We start from the raw sequence: 21,735 nt of genomic DNA on the forward strand, positions 1-21,735 counted from the left end.
ACACAGCCTCATTCACGTTCATCAACAGAGGCGTTAGCGCCCTCTGGTGGACATTATGTTCACTAACAGACAGGAAGACAGGGAGTGGTGTGAAGAATGGCATGACTTTATTGTGTCCTTTGCTCAGCGTTAGACATATGGGATTTAATGTGGTTATAGAGACATGCCATAAAACCATTCTTAGGCCTCCTTTAAGCCAAGTGCTCCTTCCCACGAGAGGAAGACAATAAAACCACCCAGGATGCCTGTGTTCCCCTCACAGGTACGCCTTCTCTTGGATCTGATATAGACATGTTTTTAATGATTGTTGTCGCAGATGCACTATTTACAGTGTTTACAATAATGACGTCATGTACAAAAGAGGAAAAAAAACCTTTACAAATATTTGCATAAGAAAGAAACAAATGTCTGCTCTTAAAAATGAAAGAGGAAGATATCCAGTTATCAAAAAATCCCTCCCATGATAAGGTTAGGTGTGGTAGGTCCAATGAAAGAAAACTTTGGGAAACACATCAAGGATACCTGCATCAACATCACATCTGCTTCCAACTCCCAGGAAACTCCACCAGGGTGTCAAATCTTTCACACTTAGGATTAAAAACGGTGATAAACTGCACACAAGCAGCCCACATTCTTATCTACACAAAAATCCCCTGAACAAACAGCTCATCACCAGCCAAACCAAAGTCAGGCTTTAACAACCCACTCTCCACCTTAATCTGAGGATCAAGGTGTGACATTAAAGTGATATCAGAGTGGGTGAGAGGAAGATGTTTCCTCTACATGGAGGCCTCCGTGTGGTAGTTTAATAAAGCAGCTTCCAGCAGCTGTAGGCCAAATTGTGATTCAGGCACAGTTAGAAGTAGGCATCATGTCTCTACTTTACACCAGCACCCTGTTTGGAAAAGTAGAGGAAAAACTGGGCAGAATATGGCAGTTTGAGGTACTTCAGGGTGTAGGGGCTCAGGGCTGATAGGTTTGAGAATATCTCCACAAACTTCCTTTTAGGCCTTTTCCTTGATCACGAGAACAGTCAAAGATATGAGCAATAAATACTCTGTAATCTACAACTCTAACATATATTATGTGCAAACAAATGAAGAGAAGGAACAGGGGGAAGCCACTTAAAAATGAGTATCAACCTTTCTTCAGCCCTTACTCTGACAGTTTCCTCTAAAAGTGTGTGAAAGGAAAATGATATCTACACTGTAAAAAATGGGGGTGTTATCAAAGATATAAAAAGCAAATGCAATGAGGAAGAAAATGCTTCATATGTTGTTTGTTTCACTGATGTTTTTTTTTTTCAAGATGATGAAGGAATGATACAGTAATGACAAACTTGTGACTCCTCTGCTTCTTAAGATGACAGCGTAATGTGTATCTGTGTTGGTAACTGGTGGACACAGGTGATATTTGAAGATGACTCAGTATAAAATCCTACAAAATCAACATTTTCAAAGCTGTATCCTCATCTATCACAAGAGATTATGTGTGTTAAAACCGGTATCTAAATACAGAGTATGAGCAAGCATAGCAAGAGATGGTGGTCCTGTTTCGACAGAACGGATACACGTGTTGACAATAATGTATGCTGAGTAGGAGTGTTTATTACTGGAGGAATCTATTGGCAGCTGAGTCTGTTTATGATGACAGCTCCTCACCTGAAACTGATTCCCTATTTCACTATATATCAACCATGCATGTTACTCTTACAGATCCCACATCCAGTTGATGAATGAAAAGGTGTCTGAACTGAGAAAAGAAAATAACATTCAAGGCCATTTTCAGAGCTGTGTTGCAGTGTGAGTTGAGTTCTTGACAGAGCACCTTTGATGAGACTCCAGCAGCAGGAGGCAGATAGAAGACAAACACTGCCATCTAGAGGAGGTCCTAATGAACTGCAAGTTTTGCCCAAACTGATCATCCTGTTTTTTCACACAAAGTCTCTGACACCAAAAATCTAATTACCATGAGTAGAAAATAAAGTGCATTTTTGTCTGCTGTCGAGTGTTGATGCCACTTTTGGGGGATTACTGTTGAAATGAGTCATGCACCATCAGTAAGCACCAATAGTTGTTTGGGAGATTATGGCCTGAAAAAAGTAACATGATCAGAGAAGAATGGTGTTGATCATTAGGATTATACGTCTTATTTTGCATCAAATTACTCAGGTTACCATGCACTTGCAGATTCAACAACAACCCATCTGGAGCAAAAAGAGGGCAGAGAAAAGACCAGTCTCTCCCTGACGTGATCATCACAGCTTCCGATGAAAGCACTTTAACTGTCTTTTTGTCAGCAAACCCTTCATCCTTAATCTCTCTGACTTTCTCTGTAGATCCTTTACACTTTGTAGCTTTGCTGCTCACTGAGCACACAACAGAATCAACTGCTGAGTCTTTGAAGTCTCTTTGGGAACAGACTTGCTGTGCCAGCTATAATAAAGAGTTCATAGTTCCACAGTTTGACTGACAGTCACACTTTCTCCTCAGAGAGTGGCCTGCAGAGTGGGATCCAGACAGCCTTCCCGCTCTGGAGACTCAATGTAGTTTGCAGACTCCTGGAGCTTCAGCAGCATGGCCATCTGTGGGCAGGAGGAAGAGACAGGTGAGTTAAACTGCAGCTTTGCAGACATGATTCTCATGTATCATACCCTGACGTGTCAGATAACATCAAACTACGTACTGCATGAGCTGAAACTGTACTGAGGCTTCAGATAACACTCACCAGTGGGTCTGACTCCAGTGTGCTGGGTGGAGGTGTATCTTTCGGGAGCTTCTTCTCCTCACTGGGTGGACCTATGCTGGGGGGAGGTAGATGAAAGAGCCTGGACTGATCCTGCTGTGCATTGGGCCACGGGAGAGTTCCCCTCACCCACTCCACTGGATCCTCCCATACTGCCTTATGACCGTGCACCTACAAGAAAAATAACATATTGTAAAAAAAATGCAAGACAAGAGGCGTAGGAGTCAGTGTGTAAAAGTAACCTTTTACATGCACTGAAAAAAACTACATCTTATCAGGTGTTTTCATCTTTTTTTATGTAAAAAGTGTCTTGGTGTACTTAATATTAACCAAATTCAATAAAAAGTACCGGGTACCAATTCACAAAAAATGAAATGGTACCATGTATAAGTATCTAAATGCATCCTTGTGACTGGGAGGGAGCGGGGGAGAGAGATTTTCCATGCTGGACATGAACACAGCACTGCAAGGTTATATACTGAAGAATAAATATGTTTAATTGAAAAGAACTGAGATTCTATTATTAAACCAACTGATTGATTTTTACCACATTAACACAAAAAAGTACCAAAAATTGGTACCGTTTGGTACCGGGCATTGGTACCGTATTGATTCAAATGTGAAAGGTTCCAATCTCTACTTAATACAAGCCCCATTTAACTGGCCAGCCAAGAAAAATGTCTTATTTTAGGTTATTCCAAGACAAAAAAAGGTCTAAATTGCTTGTAACAAGTAAAAAAAATCTGCCAATGGAACAAGAAAAATTTGCTCAAAACTAGAAAAATGTCTTAATACAAGTAACTGTTGTCTTGTTCCATTGGCAGATTTTTTTTTCACTTATAACAAGAAATTCAGACCTCATTTTTGTCTTTTAATCACTTGAAATAAGACATTTTTCTGGACTGACCAGGTGAATGTGGCTCATATTAAGTCTAAAAAAGCATTTTCTACTGAAAATAAAACAAAAACACTTGATAAGTTTTCAGTTTTTTTTGTGTGTTAGACTTGAAGGGGTCATTTGCATACCTTGATGCCATCTTTGGCTCCTTCCTGTAGGTACGGTATGATGGAGTGGTTCCAGAGGTCAATAAACCACTGTCTGAACTCTGCCACTGACACAGGACACGACAGGAAGAAGCAGGGACCTGTAGAGGAAGATATTTCTGTTAAATCAGCTATTTAAAAAAAAAAAACACACACGAACTGTTTTATTGATCCCCGTCTCTCACCTATGAGGAAGTCTGAAGTGCTGTGTTTCTCCAGGAAAGCATGCAGGTGGTACCAGAGCTGGGGAACCCAGTCTAGTACCCGTAGGAGAGCCTGATGGCGTGCTGCGTCATGCTCCTTCTCCTGGTAGGCCTCCACAGCTTTACGGTGTAGGTACCTTAGCAGGAACCCGTTGGCAGGCTCCACATTGTTGGAGAACGTCACCATCCTGAGGCCACGTGTGGAAAGACAAAACGTGTTAAAGCTAAATTCTTCACTTTAATAAACAAAAAACTGGGGAGGTCGAGTTAGTATTCTTGAGACTTGTCGTCACCTGAAGCTGAGGTGCAGTCCGTGGTTAGATGACATCTTCACGGGCTGATTGGTTGTTCCAATGACGTAAGGGCTGAAGAATTAAGAGAGGAGATTAATGATTCATTCCACAATAAGCTTCTTTTCCTTCCAGAGTAAAATGCTGTGATGTGTGTTAAAAAGGACTCACCATTTATGATACTTGCAGGTGAGTGCTCCGTTAACAAGCTCAGTGATGGCGGCTGAGTCGCTAATATCATCTATCAAAACCACCAGCGGCAGCTCGCCTCCGCTCTCTCTGTCGATCTGATTGGCTAGATCAGACAGATACAACTGCAGCTCCTGTGAAAGCAAAGAAATAAAAGCTTAAAAGTCTTTCAACTTTTTGTAAAGAAAGAAACGGCAAAGGGTAAAAGTCTTCAGCTGTGTTTTACCTTATGCGTCTGACGGTGCATGTTGAAGGTCACAGCAGAGCTGCGGCCTATGAGAGGCTCATGCTCGGCCTCTGGCGAGTCGCTCTGACTGCGCTGCAGGAGGTAGTGGGCCAGACGCTGAGCCAGGTAAGACTTTCCTGTCCCACTGGGACCAGACAGAACCAGACGCCTGTGCTTCAGCAGCAAGCTGATGTAGTGCTGCATCATTGGCTTAGGGATCAGAGTCTCAAACACCAGAGAGTCAACGCATTTCTCTTTCAGACCTGGAAGTGGGAAGACAAAGACATGAGAGAGGGAACAGGCAGCATTTGTTATTAAATTATTTTCATGACAGTTTACAAAAACAAATTTCCATGACTACTTATATCAAAAAACAATTATTTTTCATCTTTTATTACACCTGGATAACTTAGAAATAACATAACATAATAACATAATAACATATTTTTAAAAGATCGACTCCCTGAAATGAGCAACTTACATTGTACAATTTAACAAAATCAGCTGAAACAATTTGCTCTAAACACAGAGCAAAATAAAAAAAATACACACTTTCTTGAATCAGTGACTCACCTTTCAGGGTGACAGATATTTGAGCTGAACCACTGCTGAGACAACGATATGGTGAAGTCTGAGGTTTCTCTCCACCAATCACCCTGTGCCCTCCCTGCGTCAGCTGGTACTTGTGCAGTGAATCACAGGACAGACCCAGGCTGGATGTGGGGTCCACTTGAGTTAGGTAGTCCTGTTTCAAGAAGACAGGGTTATTTACTGAATTGAAGGTGTAATTTCACACATGAAAAAAATGAGGTATCAGCTTACCTTGAAGGTCTTGGCTATGAGAGAGTCCAGACATGCCCAGTCTGTTCTCACACTGATCGGCACTGAGCCCAGGAAGAACTCCTGCTGCTGTTTACTGTCCTGCAGAGACACAGAGAGGAAACGGGTGCTCAGTGTCTCAGATGTTTGAGCATAAGCTCTGTGGGTAGTCAACTTGATACTGTAGCTATTACAGGTGTGTTTTGTTTACCTCTGCTTGATCTGCAACACGCACCAGTACCCGTGCAGACACCTCATCAAACTGAGAAGACACACTTAGTGTCTCAACGGGGGACAGGTCTGAAAGAAAAGAGGGCAAAAACTGGATGAAAGCACTTCATTCACATAAATTAGTTTACTCTTGTGTATTAAATTATTATAGTTGAAAATCTGTGCATTTGTGTTTTTTACCTGGATCTTTACAATCATTCAGACTGAGGCTGAAGGACTTGGTGAGGGACATGCTCATTGGCTGCCTCAGTGAAGGCCCCAGAAGAGAGGCCAGGCCTGAGGGCTGAGACGTGGAAGACGTGGGGCCAGAACCAGGAAGATGGAGCTGACTTCCTGTTTTCAAATGGTCGTTTTCTGCCTTCAGGTTCTCCACTGTTGACTAAGACACAGGCAGCAGAAAATGTCAAATTCAAGCAACATTAAAATAAAATTGCACTTATATTCCATATATTACTGCACAGAGCAGACATATAATAGGAAACGAACCTGCATGTTGTTCATGGCTTCTCGGAGCTGCTCCAGCTGATGTGCAGAGCTGAGAGCTTCCAATCGGATGTCTGTCAGCTCTCTTTCCTTTACCCAGAGTTCTGAGCGTAAATCTGACACTGCGGTTTCCTCGTTGTCTCCTTCTTCTGTACTCTCCATGATCCTAAAGACAGGAGGATACACTCATCAGATACGTTTTTTTTTTTTAACTAAAGTGGACTCCGTTCTTTTTGGCAGAGAGCTGGGGGGACTGGGTACTTACACAGAAGAAGTGGCAGAGGTTGAAGTTTTCAGAGATGAAGACAGGTTTTCTTCTCCTCCGTCTCCTCCTTCATGACTCATCTTTGGGGAGTTAGGAGCTGAGGAGTCTGGAGTGGCGATTTCCTCGATGTCTGAGTATGTTTTTGTACCTTTTTTGATGCTGAAGGCCTTGTTGAAGGAACTCCTCAGCTACATGGAGAGGGGACAGGCAGGAAGGAGACAGGAAGAAAGTGAAAAACACTCAAAAGAATTTCTTCATTTCGTACTCAGAGGTGTGAAAAAAGAGGTGTTAGGATTGTTTTGATACATGCTAAATGTGACAGAAGCAGTTTGTCATTTTGGGAAACATTTTTTTGATTTCTAGCAAAAAGTGAGATGAGAAGAAACATTTGAAAATATTTCTGGTTTCTTTTGTCTAGCTGTTGCTAGTTCAAGTTGATGGGATGTAACTTAAAGTATCAATTGGTTTCCCAGAAGTCACAAAATACTCCTTCAACTCTTCAGCTGTTTTTTTTTTTTTTTTTTTTGCAAATAGATCCATGTTATAGTCAGTTCATGTTTTTGTGTATTAGCTGCTGGATCAGAGTGGGTTACATGTTAAGGCTGCACAAGAATTCACTGAAGGAAATACACAGAAATGCACAGAAATGCATGATTTAAACAAGGAGGAACATGAAGCTAAATAAACTTAGATTAAAATAACTGAGTCCACTTCTTATGAAACGTCATGTCTGCTGATTGACGCTGCAAATGAATCCATTTAAATCAAATATCTCAGAACAGTCGTCAGGGAGGTCAATGAGCAGAGATGGAGGAAATTTGAGGATTGTACCGATGGCCCATCATGCTGTATGATAGAAAACTACAGTCTTAACTGGGACTCAGTGACTGCACTCACCTCAAAAACCTATAAATGAAAAATAACAACACAAAGGAGGGAAAGACTGGTCAAACATGCTGTAGTTGGGTTTGTGTCCTCACACAAAGAATGTTAATCTAAGCACAGACACACACCTGACTGTGAGAGCATAAGTGGTTTGTTCACATGCAGGGTGTATTCTTACCCAGCTCTTCTTCTTCTTCTTTTTAGCGTCTTGGTCCTTTAAGCTTCCCACACTCGACATGCTGGTCAGGCTGTTGAGACTAGAGATGCTCTCACATGAGTTCTGACGACGGATCCTCATGTCTGGAGCAGAAGAAAACTCAGGGTCAGAAAAGGCAAACAGGCAGAGGCAAGGAGGAAGACGAGAGATGAACAAGTGACTCGTCAAACCTTTCGGGTTATCTGGGTTGTTTAAAGCGCCTTGGATGACAGCCTGGGCTTCTTCATTTTTGGTCTTAAGAGCTTCGATGGTCTCCCTCAGCTCGGACAGCTCAGAGTCCTGTATGAGTGATAAAAGTTAGAGAGGATGAATCAGAGCTGTTAAAGCTTTCTACCACTTCTGTTGGTGAGGAAAAAAGTGTTGAGCTTTTGAACATTTGGGAGGTGTTTCCTTTTTTAATTTACAGCATTACATAGCGAACTAGAAAAGCACTCAGATTGTCATTGTCACACAACACTTTAGTCCTGCTTTAATGTTATTCTCCCTTTCAGCAGACTGTCTGCAACAATTTGGTGTTAGTTGCAGGTTTGTACGATAATTTGTTACCTGACGGTGTTGAAAATTATGATGACCCAGTTCATATTTCATACTCCAGATCTTAGTGTCCAGAATGTTGCCAAGAACTGGATTGTACTTTTACAGCTGTCAGAAATTATGGTGACCTTGTCCTGTATTGTTTTGCAAAGCAATCCGACCATTTATGGTGGAGTTATATACACATATGGTGAAAACAGCCCTATCTCACAATGATAAAGAATCCTTAAGAAAAAAATTCCTGGATCCGGACAGTGATCCTGATCACCTCCAGAATTTAACCACTTCTTTCTTATCCCATTTTGAACATTTCCTCAAAATGTCATCAAGATCGGTTCATTAGTTTTTGAGTTGTATTGTTCACAGACAAACAAACAGACAAACTCTCCCTCTTTGACAAGGCTCCTCAAAGTGGATCAGCAACAAAAATGTGTTTCAGTAATACATGAAAAAGGAGAAAGGTGGAAAAATGAAAAATGACCCCCCTGGGAAATTGTCCTAGTGGGGTTTCATTTATCTGTATAGACATTCTGTATTTAGATTCCCCTTTTCATGCATATTTAAGTGGTGTGCTGTATTTTAAAAGTGTCACTGCTCAGTTACAGAGTAACAAATTTTACATGTAGGTTTTATGACTCTTGAATTCTATTTCAGGTTTTGCCATTATTTTAAAATATTCAGAATAAACATGAATATATTTTCATATGTTTTGGAGACAGGTGTTGTTGGCTGCTATTTTGATCTAGCTCTATGACTAAAAGCATCATCACCAACTCAAACACCTGGCAGGCTCGATCTCCCTCATGATTTCTTCAGTTCAAAAGGACAAAAAGCTGGGAACAAGGCAACCTCTCTGTGCTGCTTGTTGTGTGTTTAAGTCGATTGCACTCCCCTCGAAATGGATCTGCCCGACCCGTCTCCTCAGAGTTAAACAGCCCGTGCTCCAGGCTGAGCTGCACAGGTCAGTGCGCTGGCACAAAAAACAAAGACTTTTCTGGAGGGTCTAGACGAGCCTTTCAAAGGGAGCAGCAGGGCATGAAGCAGCGAGACAGAGACCTCACATTAATACCCGCTCTGAACATCGCCTTGAGCGCTGATCAATTCTCTCACACCAGCGCGGATACAAAGGCTGAAGAATGCTGGAATGTGCTGTTTGGTTTGGGTGCACGTGCAAGCTGTTTGCACTTTGGGCCACTAAGTAACCCCGAGGGACCAGAGCCTGGGCCTCTAACCTACATTTAGCTCCTCTTTGCAGGCTGCGATCAAAGTCACCTCCCTGTGAGTTTGCATGCTTTTGGCTGCCTGCTCCAGACAGACACAGCGCTAAAAGCTAGCACAATTATATTTCTGTGAGTTTGAGTAAGTGGGCTTTATGCTGTTTTTGTAACTTGATGGAATGATGGGTACATTTATCAAAATGTATGAATGTGAGTATTGTGAGCTATAGAGAAAAGTTTTTCCCAAGTTATTTTGAATCACCTATTAGTGTTTTAAAGTAAGGAAGTTATGACATTTAGAGAGGTCGAAAGTCAACAGTTTTTTTTTTTAGATTTTGCGTTCTACACATAGTTTTGTGCGTTCCTGAACCACATGAATAAGATGAAATAAAGATTGTGAAAGTTGAAATGTGTGTTGGTGATGTTACCTTCTGTTCATGGCTGAACGACAGACTCTGCAGCCGAGTCGTCATCAGTGCCAAGCTTTGCTCAAAGGCAGCCACAAGATTTGCCTGTTTGGAAAAAAAAGCAAGTATTATCAAAACACTGATATAAAACAGGAAGCCAGATAGATAAACTCAGTACAGATATATATATTTTCTTTGATAGAGCATCTTTTGGACATAGATAAAGTTTTCAGATCATATCCATATCGATTTCATTCAGCAGGTTTCCACTGCTCTTTTACCCCTGGATAACACACAAAGGCTGAACAGGGTGTCTCCTGTGGAAAATCCACCTCCTCCCTAATCTCTGCCTCACCCTCTCTCTCACACACACACACACACACACACACTACAGACGCCAGCAGGAAGGGAAAATTACTTTCCCCTCTCCTTCATAGAATACATTAATGCAGAAATATAATGGATTCAGCCCAGTCATTAATCCAGCACATGATCCTGTTGTGATCTCAGCATGTGTTTAGCATATTCATTGTCCTCGAATAATAAGGTCATATGAAAAAACACTGTACAGGGGGAGAGAATACACACACGCACACACCAACAACAAAGAAAACACTGGGTCGGTGTGTGCGGCTTGAAGCCATGAAGAATATTGCCGACACTGTACTCCTGCCCTTGGACCAGTGTGGGGTGTTTCAGAGACAACCTTGCAGAGTAGAGGGAAGGGAAGGGCACCTGCATGTGTGTGTCTGAGCGTGTGTGTGTGTATGCACTGCAGCTAAGTGGCTCTGGGAGAGGTTCAGGAGGAGGTTAGCATTATTCAAGCTTCACCACGGATGAGAAATGTGCTGAAGCTGCAGAGAAATGATGTATGACTGACATGCCACAGTTTAATGTAAATCCTTCTCTGTGAGTCTCTTTCCAAGTTTCTATGAAGGGCACATTCTTCACCTTGTGTGAAAAATTGAGTTTGGAGGCAGGAAGAGAGTGTGTTAGGAATCTGTGTTCATGCCAACCAATCTAATTAAAAGAAGTATCAATCAAATCTGTTACACTTCCTTTGACGACACAGGCACAACCTAAGTTTATTTAGCATAGTGATAAACCAGAGTCTGAGATTCAGTTTCTACATGAAGACTAGGAAGTGCTGCCCTGTTGTTTGTGGCTGCCTTTTGCAGCAGCTCTCTCTTCTTTGTCTGTTTTTTGTAATTTTTTTTGTCTCTTTTTTTCGTAATCTTTGTATTTGGAGTGGATCATTACTTTGTTTGGCTCATTTGTTGGTCATGGACACCAAACTTTTTGTGGCTTCAGTGATATTTTTACTACTTTTTCTCCTGTGTTTGTCTGGAGATCCTACATGTAACCATGGCTGCATTGTTTACATGTGAACTCAGCCGTTAGCAGCCTGTAGCATGTCAATGCTAACTGGTGTAAGGCCTGATGTCTTCCCATAAGGTGAAGAGAAGGAGGTGAGGACGACGTGCTGGTTCTCAGGTGTGAGCTAAGAAGTGACGACATCGACCTGTCCTTCCATCCATCATTATTGGGAACATAAGATCTATCTCCAATAAGATGGACGAGCTAGCTGTGCTAAACCAGCAACAGAGGGAATACCAGAGGGCAGAGTAGCATCATGCTATTCATAGACATGGCTAACAGAGCTAACATCAGACACCAACGCCATGTTGGCAGAGCTTCACCTGCTGTGAGCAGACAGGATCTAGGAGACAGAGATGGAGCATGACTGAAGAAACTCAGTCCTGGACCCTGTGGAGGTGGGGGCTGGCTGAACTGGAGAATGATGGACAAGCTGTCATCATCTATCTTGTTATAGACCTTTTTGCACTTTTTATACACTTTCTTTCTTCTGTTTTCTTGATTGCTGCTGTGACTTCAATTTCGTTGTACTTGACAATAAAGTTCTATTTTATTCTATTCTATTCTATTCTGAAGCACTAAAAAGCAAAGAGAAAAAGAAGGACACAGCTTAGGACACTGCTCCATTGCTCATTTTTTTTGCCTGCGACTGCTTGCTGCACACATGTGGAGTCTTTATTATGAGTATCAGTTGCCTCTGCCTGAGGGTAGATGTCATGTCGAGCTGGACAGCTAATCAGGATGAGTGACATGTAATGGGGTTTTAAATGGAAGGGAGGGGCCAGGACAAACAAGTCGCCCCAAGGGAAAAGTTACAAGATGGATCTGTAATCTGTAATAAGGCGTGCGTAACACTTTCTGATTGATTTAACCATCATTTGGTTTATGGTCCACGATCTTCAAAAAAAAAAAAAAAAAAAAGAAGTTGAAACTGGAAAATATAATCAATTTAAGATAAGTGCCTTACATTCTGAGTCCTTTTTTGCATATTTCTAGTATCATTTTTGGAGACTACAGACTTGGTTTCAGATGTAAACAAACAGACACTGATTACATACGTTTGCTGTCAACTGAGTTGTCAGGGATGACACTTTCTCCTGGGATGATTCCAGCTCCCTCCTCAGCTTACGGATTTGCTGTAAGACAAAAATAGTTCATTAAAATTGAGAAAATATACTAAAAGAGTTTAGATAAGTTGTTATCACCCAAGTGACGAGTCGAGAGGATGTTGACCATGAAATTAATGACACTTTTCTCTCACAGACATCAGGGATGAGAGTGATGGATTGTTGAGGAGCGGTAATGAGATGGAAAGGAAGAAAGAGCAGTAAAGAACACTCTTACCTCTCCCTGAATCCTTTCCTCAGCCTTCGGAAGCAAGGGGAGTAAAAGTCAAGATGTTAGATGAGACAAAAAGGAGAGGAGAGGAAGAGAGCGAAGAGGAAAGGCAAGGAAAGGGGACTAATAAGGGAATTTGGCAGCCAAAGGCAGGAAGTGCTGCCTCCAGTGTGCAATCTTTTAAGTGTGAAACAAAGGCAGCATCACTGCAGACACAAACACACGTAAATACACACCATGCCACATAGAGAGCTGTATCTACCTGAGTCTGCATGCTACCCACACTCACCGAGGAGTAGCTTGACGAGGCGTTGGATGCCAGGGAGAGGACAGACCCATGGACTGAAAAACAAAAACATAAGAGTGAAATAAACCAGTCAGGGTGTCAGTAAGATACAGGGTTGCAAAATGAGTGAAAAGAAAAGTAGTGAACAAATCAGGGGCTCACCTTCATCCTGGTCCTTGTCCCTGAAGGATCCAGAGCGAACCATTCCCATGCTGCGAGGACGGTCTGCCAGAGACAGCGTGCTGCCCAGTGGAGAAGCTCCAAACAGCTCCATGGAGGCATCGTGTGTTGGGATGCTGTTGGATCGAGTCATTCTGGGAGGTCCACTGATGGGGCTGGGTACTATGGGGAAATCAAAACAGTTATATCACAAATCAAATCAATCTTTATTTATAAATCACTTTTCATACAAAAACATGTAACACAAAGTGCTTTACATTAATAAAGTTGCAAGTTTTATTGAAGATGCTGTTACACAAAAGCACAGATATACTCACCCATACTGGTCTTAGAGGTTCGAGGAAGGGAGGTGGGTGAGGACAGAAGTGGGAGAGTCAGCGAGTCGGTCATACTGAGGATAGTATGGGAGTGTCTCCTCTCTCCTTTTTCCTTCCCTTCATCCTCAGCCTGGGAGGCACCGCTGAAACTGCACAGACAGAGGACAGAGTCAGCGGTCACAATGGAAAAAGTGACTCTACAGTCAGGCTAAAAAAGAAGAAGTCATTATGGATATGTCATGAAAAACTATAAGCAGATTTTAGGGGCTTCGTTCTGGCTTTGTTCACGTACATTTTTGAGACTTTCACCAACCCAACAAGGACATATTTTGCTGTGTTATATTTGTGCACATTTTAGTTTGATGAGCTTTGAACACAAAGGATAACTTTGATCTTCATAAATCTTATCTACAGTCCCCACATCTGATGTTTTTGTTTCAGAGTGCATGTTTGAACACAGAAACCAAAACCCTCCAGTCATTTACAGTGAGTCATTTTGAGGGATTAGGGCTGAATTTTAAAACACAATTGACAGGAAGATGGGGGTTAATACATCCATCATTCTCTGTAGATCTTATCAATGGGCTCTCTGTACTCGTAAAATTAATGAACTGCAGCCAAATTGCATCACACTGCCTGAAAATCCTGTTACCAAGGGTGTGTATGTCCTGTATCTATGTGTGTGTCTGCTTACCTCAAACCTTTCTTTGGCAGCGTGTTTCTGTCTCTCTGAGAGCTGTGGAGATTAAACAATGTCATTATTAAACCAGTGGTGCAGGGAGTTATTAAGCTCTCAAGAACAGGCAGCAGGCACAAAGAAGCACAGTACCACTGTCAGACAGCTGGTGTCAGCCCGTAATTATGACTTCAGTCACCGAGGCCTGTACAGCACTGATAGTAGGCCTGCAATAATAACAGCCTAGAAACCCATCAGTCTGTGTGTGTGTGTGTGTTAGCGCTGTATGTGGTCGGCCTTACTTGTGAGTTAACAATAGAAATACTATTTTTAGCCTTCTCATTAAGCAGGATTTTAAATGTTTTGTGTTAGCATATACGATGAAAAAATAAATCTGGTCCTTGACAATACAAATTTTCTCCCAGTGTTTTTATGCAGTAAATAAATTGCTCTTCCTACTACATCCTGGCTCATTTTCGTCAGGATGAGCAGATTTTTGTCATCAAATGCCAACAGTATCACCTTTTTATGTGCCCACTGAATGTGGTGAGGGAAGTGCATGACTGTAGCGCAGAACAAAGTAAACCAGATATCAAAGAGCAAACCTTATCCACCCTGCCTCCTCTAAACAATTAACAATATGGGTGCAGTACCTCAGATGACCAGTAGGAGGAGCTACATACTAGTGTTCCAGAACATGCAACACTGTATTAGCTCTGAGAATACTAACTAGTAGAGTAGAATCTAAAAGAGGAAAAGTCTCTCATCAGAAATGACTCTCACCTGTCAATGAGAGAAATTGAGACTTTACTCCCAGAGCTCCAGCTGGCAGGAGGGCCTGAGTCTTCCTGCCTGTTTTTGTCTCTGGACTCTAAGGTAGTGTAGCCTCGCACCAAGCTCTCTCTTTCCTTCTCCTTAGGCTCTGGGGCCAGACTCATGTGAAGTGGCAGTGACTCCATGCTGCGATGGAGCCCCGTCAGGCGAGGGTAAAGAAGAGGAGAAGTGCTTCCTGTGCTCACTTCAACACCCAGAGAAGAGACCTGTCTGGGCCCCAGACCTGTGCCAGAGCTAGAGAAGCAGTCAGAGGAGTTCACATTGAGTACAGGGGCAGGGCTGGGGGTCAGACAGGGACCAGTCGAGCTGGCCAGGTCCTGGAGCTTAGAGTAAGGGGGGATCTTGGGTGGGAGAGAGTCATGAACTCCCATGTCTAGGCTGTTGGAGTTCAGCTTATCCAGCTGGGCCATGGATGGAGGTTTAGCCAGACTGCGCATCCCTGATAGCCTGAAGACAAAGGAGAATAAAGGTGGAGAGAAAGCACATTTATCATCTCAATTTCAAAGTGTTGAAAGGTCAGAGGGGAATGTATGCTTGGTGGTATGATATGAGCCCTGGTACCTGTGTGTGTTGGGTGAGGGCAGATCCATGCTCTTGACGCTGCTCGGGGGTCTCAGACCCTGCAGCTTCCCTCCGTTCTCAGAGGGGGTCTGAGCAGGGCTGCCTTTCAGTGGTCCACCTCCACACTCAGAGTCAGAAGCCACAGATTTTGTTCTGGCCCTCTCTTTCTCTTTCTCTCTGTCTGTCTGGTTGACAGGAGTTGGGCTCAGGATCCCACGGCCTCCTGACTTAGTCAACCCGGATCCAGAACCGTGTCCCGAGGAGGGCTCTTTTAGCCTCGAGCCCTGCGGTGTTGTTGTGGAGGGTTTGATGAGCCCTGAGCCAGTGTCCATGGTGGTGCTCACAGGGCGGGCTGAGCTGGGCCGTGTCAGAGTGAGGGTGTTAGTCTTTGCAGGTCGAGGCAGAGAGCGGTACTGGAGAGACGTCCTGGCATTGGGAGATAGAAAACCACTCTGATCGGAGCTGTTGGAAACATCCAGACTTGTCTTTCGTCCTCCACCCCCACCGCCACCAGACACTGGTTTGACAGGAATACCAGACGTTTTAGGAGTCTTCCCTACAGCCGTGGAGTTGCAGGGTATGCCGCTGCCACCTGTACTGGTGACAGCAGGTGTGCTGGAGTTGTTAGTGCCATTAGCTGTGTTGGGCTTCTTGAAGCCAAAGTTTCCACCAGTCGAAGGCCTGACCAGGCCAGATGGAGGTTTGCGCTGCTCACCAGCGCTGGTGCCATTCCTGTGGTCTTTACCCGCATCAGAGGAGGAGCGCTGTAGGCCAGAGGACTTCACTGCTAACCGAGATTTATCCATCGGCTTTCCGTCTGACTTTGCTGAACCTGCCGAGTCAAAAGATAGGAAAAAAAAAAACCTGATGAGTGGTCTGAACAGTTTAAAGCCTGAGAGGTCTCTGGTGGTGAGTGAGACTAACCAAGCCATATTAGGGCATGATGTCTTATCTGAACACCTACATGGTCTGACTGTCTGCTGATAAAAACAAATCCCTGTCTGTGCAGACAGTGTGTAGACCAGACTCTCCGCCAGCTTCATCATGCGCGCACACACATACACACCAAACGCAGTTATCACGCAGTTACTCTTCTTTTCCATCCTGATGAACTAAAACTGTTTTCTCTGGCTTTCCAGTAAGTACAGGTCTGTGTGTCACAGCTGTACATGTTCAGCGTGGCTGTGGAAAACTGGTGTTCACACACATGGAGGCGTGTCTGCAGGCACAGAGCTGCGTGAAACACCCAAAGTAACTGTATTTCTTTAATGTTTTGAGTATGTTTGGGTGGAGTGAACGATAACCTCTGGAGCGCACATGGAGGGGAAATTATGTGATTTTGTCCCAATCTGTAGATTTCCTAGTTGGCAAATTAATTGGACTGTTTGGAAGTTATTAGGGGAAAAACACTCTATTAGACACATGTGCAATATATGCACCACCCACACAAGTGGAGTTCACACTGCCCACGCTCTTAATTTGTATGTAATGGGAGTTGTTATGGGAGGTTTATATACAAGGCATTAACAGAGTCAAAGAACTGCTGTTCAATGAGACCCACCAGCGTGCTGCCTTGGGACATCTGGAGTCACTTAAGGGTATTTATAAACCCGCAAAAGACACATAAGCACACGTAGGGCCAGACATACAGTATATGCCACACACACACTCACACGACCCTCAGTGATGGGATCTTATAGGAATGTGACACTGACAACACATAACACTCGCAGTTCTTCAGTAAACGTAAAAACTGGGTTTACGTGTCGAGTATTAAACTCAATCCATCGTGTAACCACAGGGTTGCACGCTCCAAAACCAGTTTGAGCTGCAGAAACACACACTGCTGGCAGTGAGAAGCAAACACACACTTACACGCTAACGAGATCCAGTCGTGCATATTAATTCTGATGTGAATGAAGCTTGATTTATGGAAACAGCGACATGTGTAGAGATTTATTGTTCCATGTCTTGATGTGATTGGCTGACATTCTCACTTCTTTTTTTTGTCTTTAAACTAATCAGGGAGATTATTTACACAATTATTGAACTCAAAGATAGTTCTGTCGTCTTCTTCCATCCATACACTCACTTATGTTTGAAGTGACTTCAAGACAGTTTCAGTATCTACATTTAGAGATTCTAATCTGTGTTATATTTGTTGACACAGGTGGCTGGATGCAGCATATGTTACAATAAGTGCATGTGACAGCGAGGAGGAAAAAAAGAGAGGAAGACACATGATCGGTCAGCAGCTATTTGCTCTGCTCAGACAGAAGCATAAACAGGAAGAGCACCTGCACAGTTTCCAAACCGCCAAACCACATTCTTCTGCAGGTTTGTAGTCTGCTGGCTACAAAAAATGACAGCACATGTTTATTCTGCAAGATGAGTTCAGTTTCTGACTGCACAATTAATGCAAACTAATGTCAATCAGTGCAATGTGGAGAAGAAACACTGGCTTTCAGGAAATAGCTGCCATCAAATATCTAATCATAGAATCAACAAGTTTTTAAAAAAACACACCAGAGTTGTTGTTTAACTGGATTTGCAAAACAAAGAGCCCGTAAAGTGAGCACATCTGTCCCTTTCTCCTCAAAGACCTCACACTATCCGTGTCTCCTACAATGCAACAAACATGCAGACATAGGAGTCCAAAATAAGACACACAAACAAACAATATCCTCCCTAACCTCGGGGGTTAATTGATGCTGAGGTTGAGATACAAAGACGCCGTCAGTCTGATAAAGTCTGCCACTCAGCTGGTTAAATTTCAGAGCTTTATTGCACTGATGAGCAACATCATCCGGTCTCAGTCTGCTTCTGCTTGACTTCATCATGTGATCAGTTTGAGAGTTTAACTTAGAGGTAGACCGAGCTGCCTTGATCATGTTTTCATACAGTGCACATCAATAACACAGAAAGCTTTACGCACTTCTCACAGGCTGATCCAACATCCTTTTCTGACATATCTGTCATTTCAACAGCTGGCAGCGCAAACAGGAAAGTCCCGCTGAAAGACAACTGTTTACACAGACACTACCTATCTATACTGGCACACATCACATTATCTAATATCCTGTTGTTTGGTTGACTATATGTAAGAGTGTGTGTTTGTGTGTGTGCTTACGTAAACGGCACACAGATGGTGTGCCTAAAAGGCAGCTGCACAATCCCCCCATTGTGGGCTTTGTGTGTGAGCGAGAGAGTGTTTGCGTGTTAAGTGTGAGGGGTGACACTCTGTTTGGCTGGCACAATCTCAGATGTGTCCGCACTCTCACATAGACACACAATTAGCTACACACTACTACAAACACACACTGTCCCTGGTCCAGTTGTTTCTGGGTACAAGGCCTTTATTTTAGTGCTATAAATTCTCTCTGTCCGGCACAAAAATAAAGCTTGGATAGGAAAGGCTGGACCAATAGGAAGGATAGAAGGACAGTTTTAGTCTGTGTGTGTGAGTGTGTGTGAGTGTGTGTGTGTGTGTGTGTGTGTGTGTGTGTGTGTGTGTGTGTGTGTGTGTGTGTGTGTGTGTGTGTGTGTGTGTGTGTGTGTGTGTGTGTGTGTGGTTGGCTGGCAGGAAGGGAGTGGGTGTTGATGGGCGTTTGATACATGGCACCACTTTCTAAAAGCCCGGAGGGTGGGCTGCAGCTGTGGGTGAATATGTGGGATGAAGACAGAGAGTGTGTCTGTGACTGTGTGGGTGTGAGACTGCCAGGAGGAGGGGAATATTAAAAAGACAGCCAAAGAAATGTGTCAGTGTGCTCAGGTTATGAAACCATTTCAAGCATAGTTATATATATTACAACCCTGGGTGCTTGTGTATGTGTGGTACATCACTCACCTGCCACTCTCAGCCCACTCTGAGTCGTGTGTGTGATTGGGGATGTGACTCCCACAGGTGGGATTCTTCCTTTCTTCAGCATATTCCCCTGACCCAGGGTCTGAGGTTTCTTCAGCTCTCCTTTCCCTCCTTCCAGCCCCTCCCCATGCGTGCGAGTCTTCTTCCACTTATTGGCCGACTCAGACTTGAGACTTCCTGTATCGTAGATGCTGCTGCCCTGACTCTTGCGGCTGGGTTTAGAGTCGTCAGTGTCCCAGGATAGACCGCTCTCCACCAGAGATCTCTTCTCTGCATCTGTGCGCATCTGAAAGAAAAAGACAATGAGACACTCAGAAACACTGATCAGGTCTTCACTGGCGAGGAAACAGTGTTTGAACACTAAAATCAGCACAGCAACACCAGTCACGCTAAAGGAACAGGTTCCTGGTCTTACGTAAAAATCAACATCAAGATGTGATTTTTTTTCAGCAAACTGAGCTAGATGCTGCCCCTATTCTGCTGGGATTAAAGTGACAGGTTTGAATTGTAAGTTGTAATGCATGTGGAAGATAAAATCCTTACACCTCAGTACACCAGATACGTGTGCAGTCTGTCTCACACTGACTGGTTGTTCAGTCTATAGACTGTATATAGAGTGGACAGCGTGGCTCCACTATTTACCATTGTACGGTTTTAAAGCCAAAATACCCCTGTCTCAGGCGCAGCCATAAGCTGTGCAGCCAGAGTCTATGCAGTAGAGACTGTGAGGGATTCTGGGAGAATCGGAGCCGGGTGACAAAAATAAAAATCACTTTTTGTCTTTCGAGAGTCTTATCACTTCTTGATGCTTCCTCCCGACACATTTTATAATCCCTGAAAAAATTACACAAGAACGGCAGCTGTCAGTCATCGTTAAACGTGACGTAAAACTTTGTTTTTAACCTCTTATAACCAATGAAAACGAAACTCTTCAGAAAAAAGAGGACTTGAATACAAGGCAGCCAAATGATATCTTCAAATCACCACAACAATCGGACATGAGAGACATTTCTAAGAAGTGTATACATTTTTTAAAGTTTGACCAGAGCCCATCTGGAATGACTGAAGAGACTGATTTTTTGACCTATACTGCAGCCAGCCACGAAGGGGAGCAGCTTTTGTGGCGACCTCACTTTGAAGGTCAGAACCGACCACAGCTGAGTAAGGTGACGTCCATTTTTTTTACAGTCTATGGCTCAGTCCGACAAGCTGCATTACTGACAGAGAGATGGAGTCACAGACCAAGTTCCCGCGCTTTACACTCTATTGATAAGTATCTTTTTAATTTATGTTGGGCTGTAAAACCTGAAACCTGTTGATTCCTGATCTGGCTCCACTCATTCTGTCCGTTTGTTGTCAGACTCAACCTAAATACGATCTAGTTTTAACACAGTTTATTATATTTTGAAAGTCACTGGGTGTTTTTGCGCAGTTTCCAGTCATGACCTCCTGTCTTGCTCAAACTTGTCTTCGCTGAATTTATGTTTTCCAGCTCTGCGTCCGGCAAAAATAGGATGGCTGTGTATTACTGTGACCTGCAGTGCCAGCCACGGAGCTGGACCACAATGGAGCGGATCCAGTTGACAGATTGATTTGAATGGAAATACATATATGGTCTGTTACCATGACAGATCAGAGACGAACTGGGGGTGCATCTGGTTCAGAACACCATAACTCCACAATGTTTTGTTACTACAAACTCAAGTTTCACTTTGTGAGACTGATTCATTTCCTCAAGGTTGAGTTTGGACACTGGGATGAATTACTCAACAGATCAACTCATCGGATCATTTACGGAAATAAAACAGAGCCGTCCTTTCTCAGCTGGTTCAGAGTTTATAAAACACCACTTGATGAGGTGAGTGGACTTGGAGAGAGCTTCAGACTCATCTTGGTGCTCTGAGCAGAAAAACATGTCGAACTCAGTCATCGCTGATGTCTCATCTCAGTCTGAGCCCTGCTGTTTGCTCTATTTGAACACTTCAAAGGAGATGGTGGAGGAAGATGCTGCCAACACACACGCACACACACTCACACACATGCACATTGTATACAGCCTCAGAGTGATATAATATACACCAGACACAAAGAAACTCCCACACACTGACCTACACAGAGAAAACAGACAATACAGACTAAACATAGTTTAACCAGAGGGGATGTGAGGAGTTAAACTGTGAGGTCATTGTGTGTGTTCTGAAAACATGCAACACACAACACCGGAATTAGTGTGTGTGTGTGTGTGTGTGTGTTTATTGGAGTCTGCATGAGGATATCACTTGTTTTCACTGAGGCAAAAAGCAACCCCCTGTAACAGTTACAAAAGCATTTGGAGGTGTGTGAATATGAAGCTCAGTGTGTGGGTGTGTGTGTGTGCTGGTGTGTGTCAGATCAGGACATTACACTGAGAGGTTCTCATGAAGACTCATACACTGAATTCCTTTTTTATTAAAACCAATAGACCCCATGGGCAGGTTCACATCACATGAAGACGAGTCATGCATGAGTGGAGGTACGTGTGCGTGCGTGTGCATGTGTGTGTGTGT

The 21,735-nt window shown here is 43.3% G+C and overlaps 1 protein-coding gene across 9 annotated transcripts in view; it reads right to left on the reverse strand.

Annotated features, from left to right (window-relative positions):
- Nucleotides 1-92: 92 nt before the first annotated feature.
- Nucleotides 93-21,735, reverse strand: part of nav1a (neuron navigator 1a) — a 97,338-nt gene continuing 75,695 nt past the window's right edge. For 3 of the 9 annotated variants that reach the window (XM_074682057.1, XM_074682058.1, XM_074682065.1), the window contains 24 exons: nt 19,172-19,475; nt 15,325-16,156; nt 14,713-15,210; nt 13,948-13,989; nt 13,254-13,402; nt 12,919-13,098; nt 12,760-12,812; nt 12,477-12,500; nt 12,191-12,268; nt 9,777-9,860; nt 7,559-7,876; nt 6,496-6,683; nt 6,234-6,396; nt 5,928-6,126; nt 5,728-5,816; nt 5,520-5,618; nt 5,271-5,442; nt 4,698-4,960; nt 4,454-4,605; nt 4,286-4,357; nt 3,975-4,180; nt 3,772-3,890; nt 2,728-2,916; nt 93-2,584 (listed from right to left, as the gene is read on the reverse strand). In XM_074682057.1, the coding sequence (XP_074538158.1) occupies nt 2,489-2,584; nt 2,728-2,916; nt 3,772-3,890; nt 3,975-4,180; nt 4,286-4,357; nt 4,454-4,605; nt 4,698-4,960; nt 5,271-5,442; nt 5,520-5,618; nt 5,728-5,816; nt 5,928-6,126; nt 6,234-6,396; nt 6,496-6,683; nt 7,559-7,876; nt 9,777-9,860; nt 12,191-12,268; nt 12,477-12,500; nt 12,760-12,812; nt 12,919-13,098; nt 13,254-13,402; nt 13,948-13,989; nt 14,713-15,210; nt 15,325-16,156; nt 19,172-19,475 (4,569 nt within the window). In that variant the 3' untranslated portion in view covers nt 93-2,488. Of the gene's footprint in view, nt 2,585-2,727; nt 2,917-3,771; nt 3,891-3,974; nt 4,181-4,285; nt 4,358-4,453; nt 4,606-4,697; nt 4,961-5,270; nt 5,443-5,519; nt 5,619-5,727; nt 5,817-5,927; nt 6,127-6,233; nt 6,397-6,495; nt 6,684-7,558; nt 7,877-9,776; nt 9,861-12,190; nt 12,269-12,476; nt 12,501-12,732; nt 12,813-12,918; nt 13,099-13,253; nt 13,403-13,947; nt 13,990-14,712; nt 15,211-15,324; nt 16,157-19,171; nt 19,476-21,735 lie in introns of all 9 variants that reach the window. The other 6 variants (XM_074682063.1, XM_074682060.1, XM_074682062.1 and 3 more) reach the window with 6 other exon arrangements.

The sequence above is a fragment of the Halichoeres trimaculatus genome, unplaced genomic scaffold, assembly GCF_033239565.1.
Source record: "Halichoeres trimaculatus isolate MK-OKI-2021-1 unplaced genomic scaffold, fHalTri1.1 fHalTri1_scaffold_11, whole genome shotgun sequence".
In the NCBI taxonomy this organism is placed as follows: domain Eukaryota; kingdom Metazoa; phylum Chordata; class Actinopteri; order Labriformes; family Labridae; genus Halichoeres; species Halichoeres trimaculatus.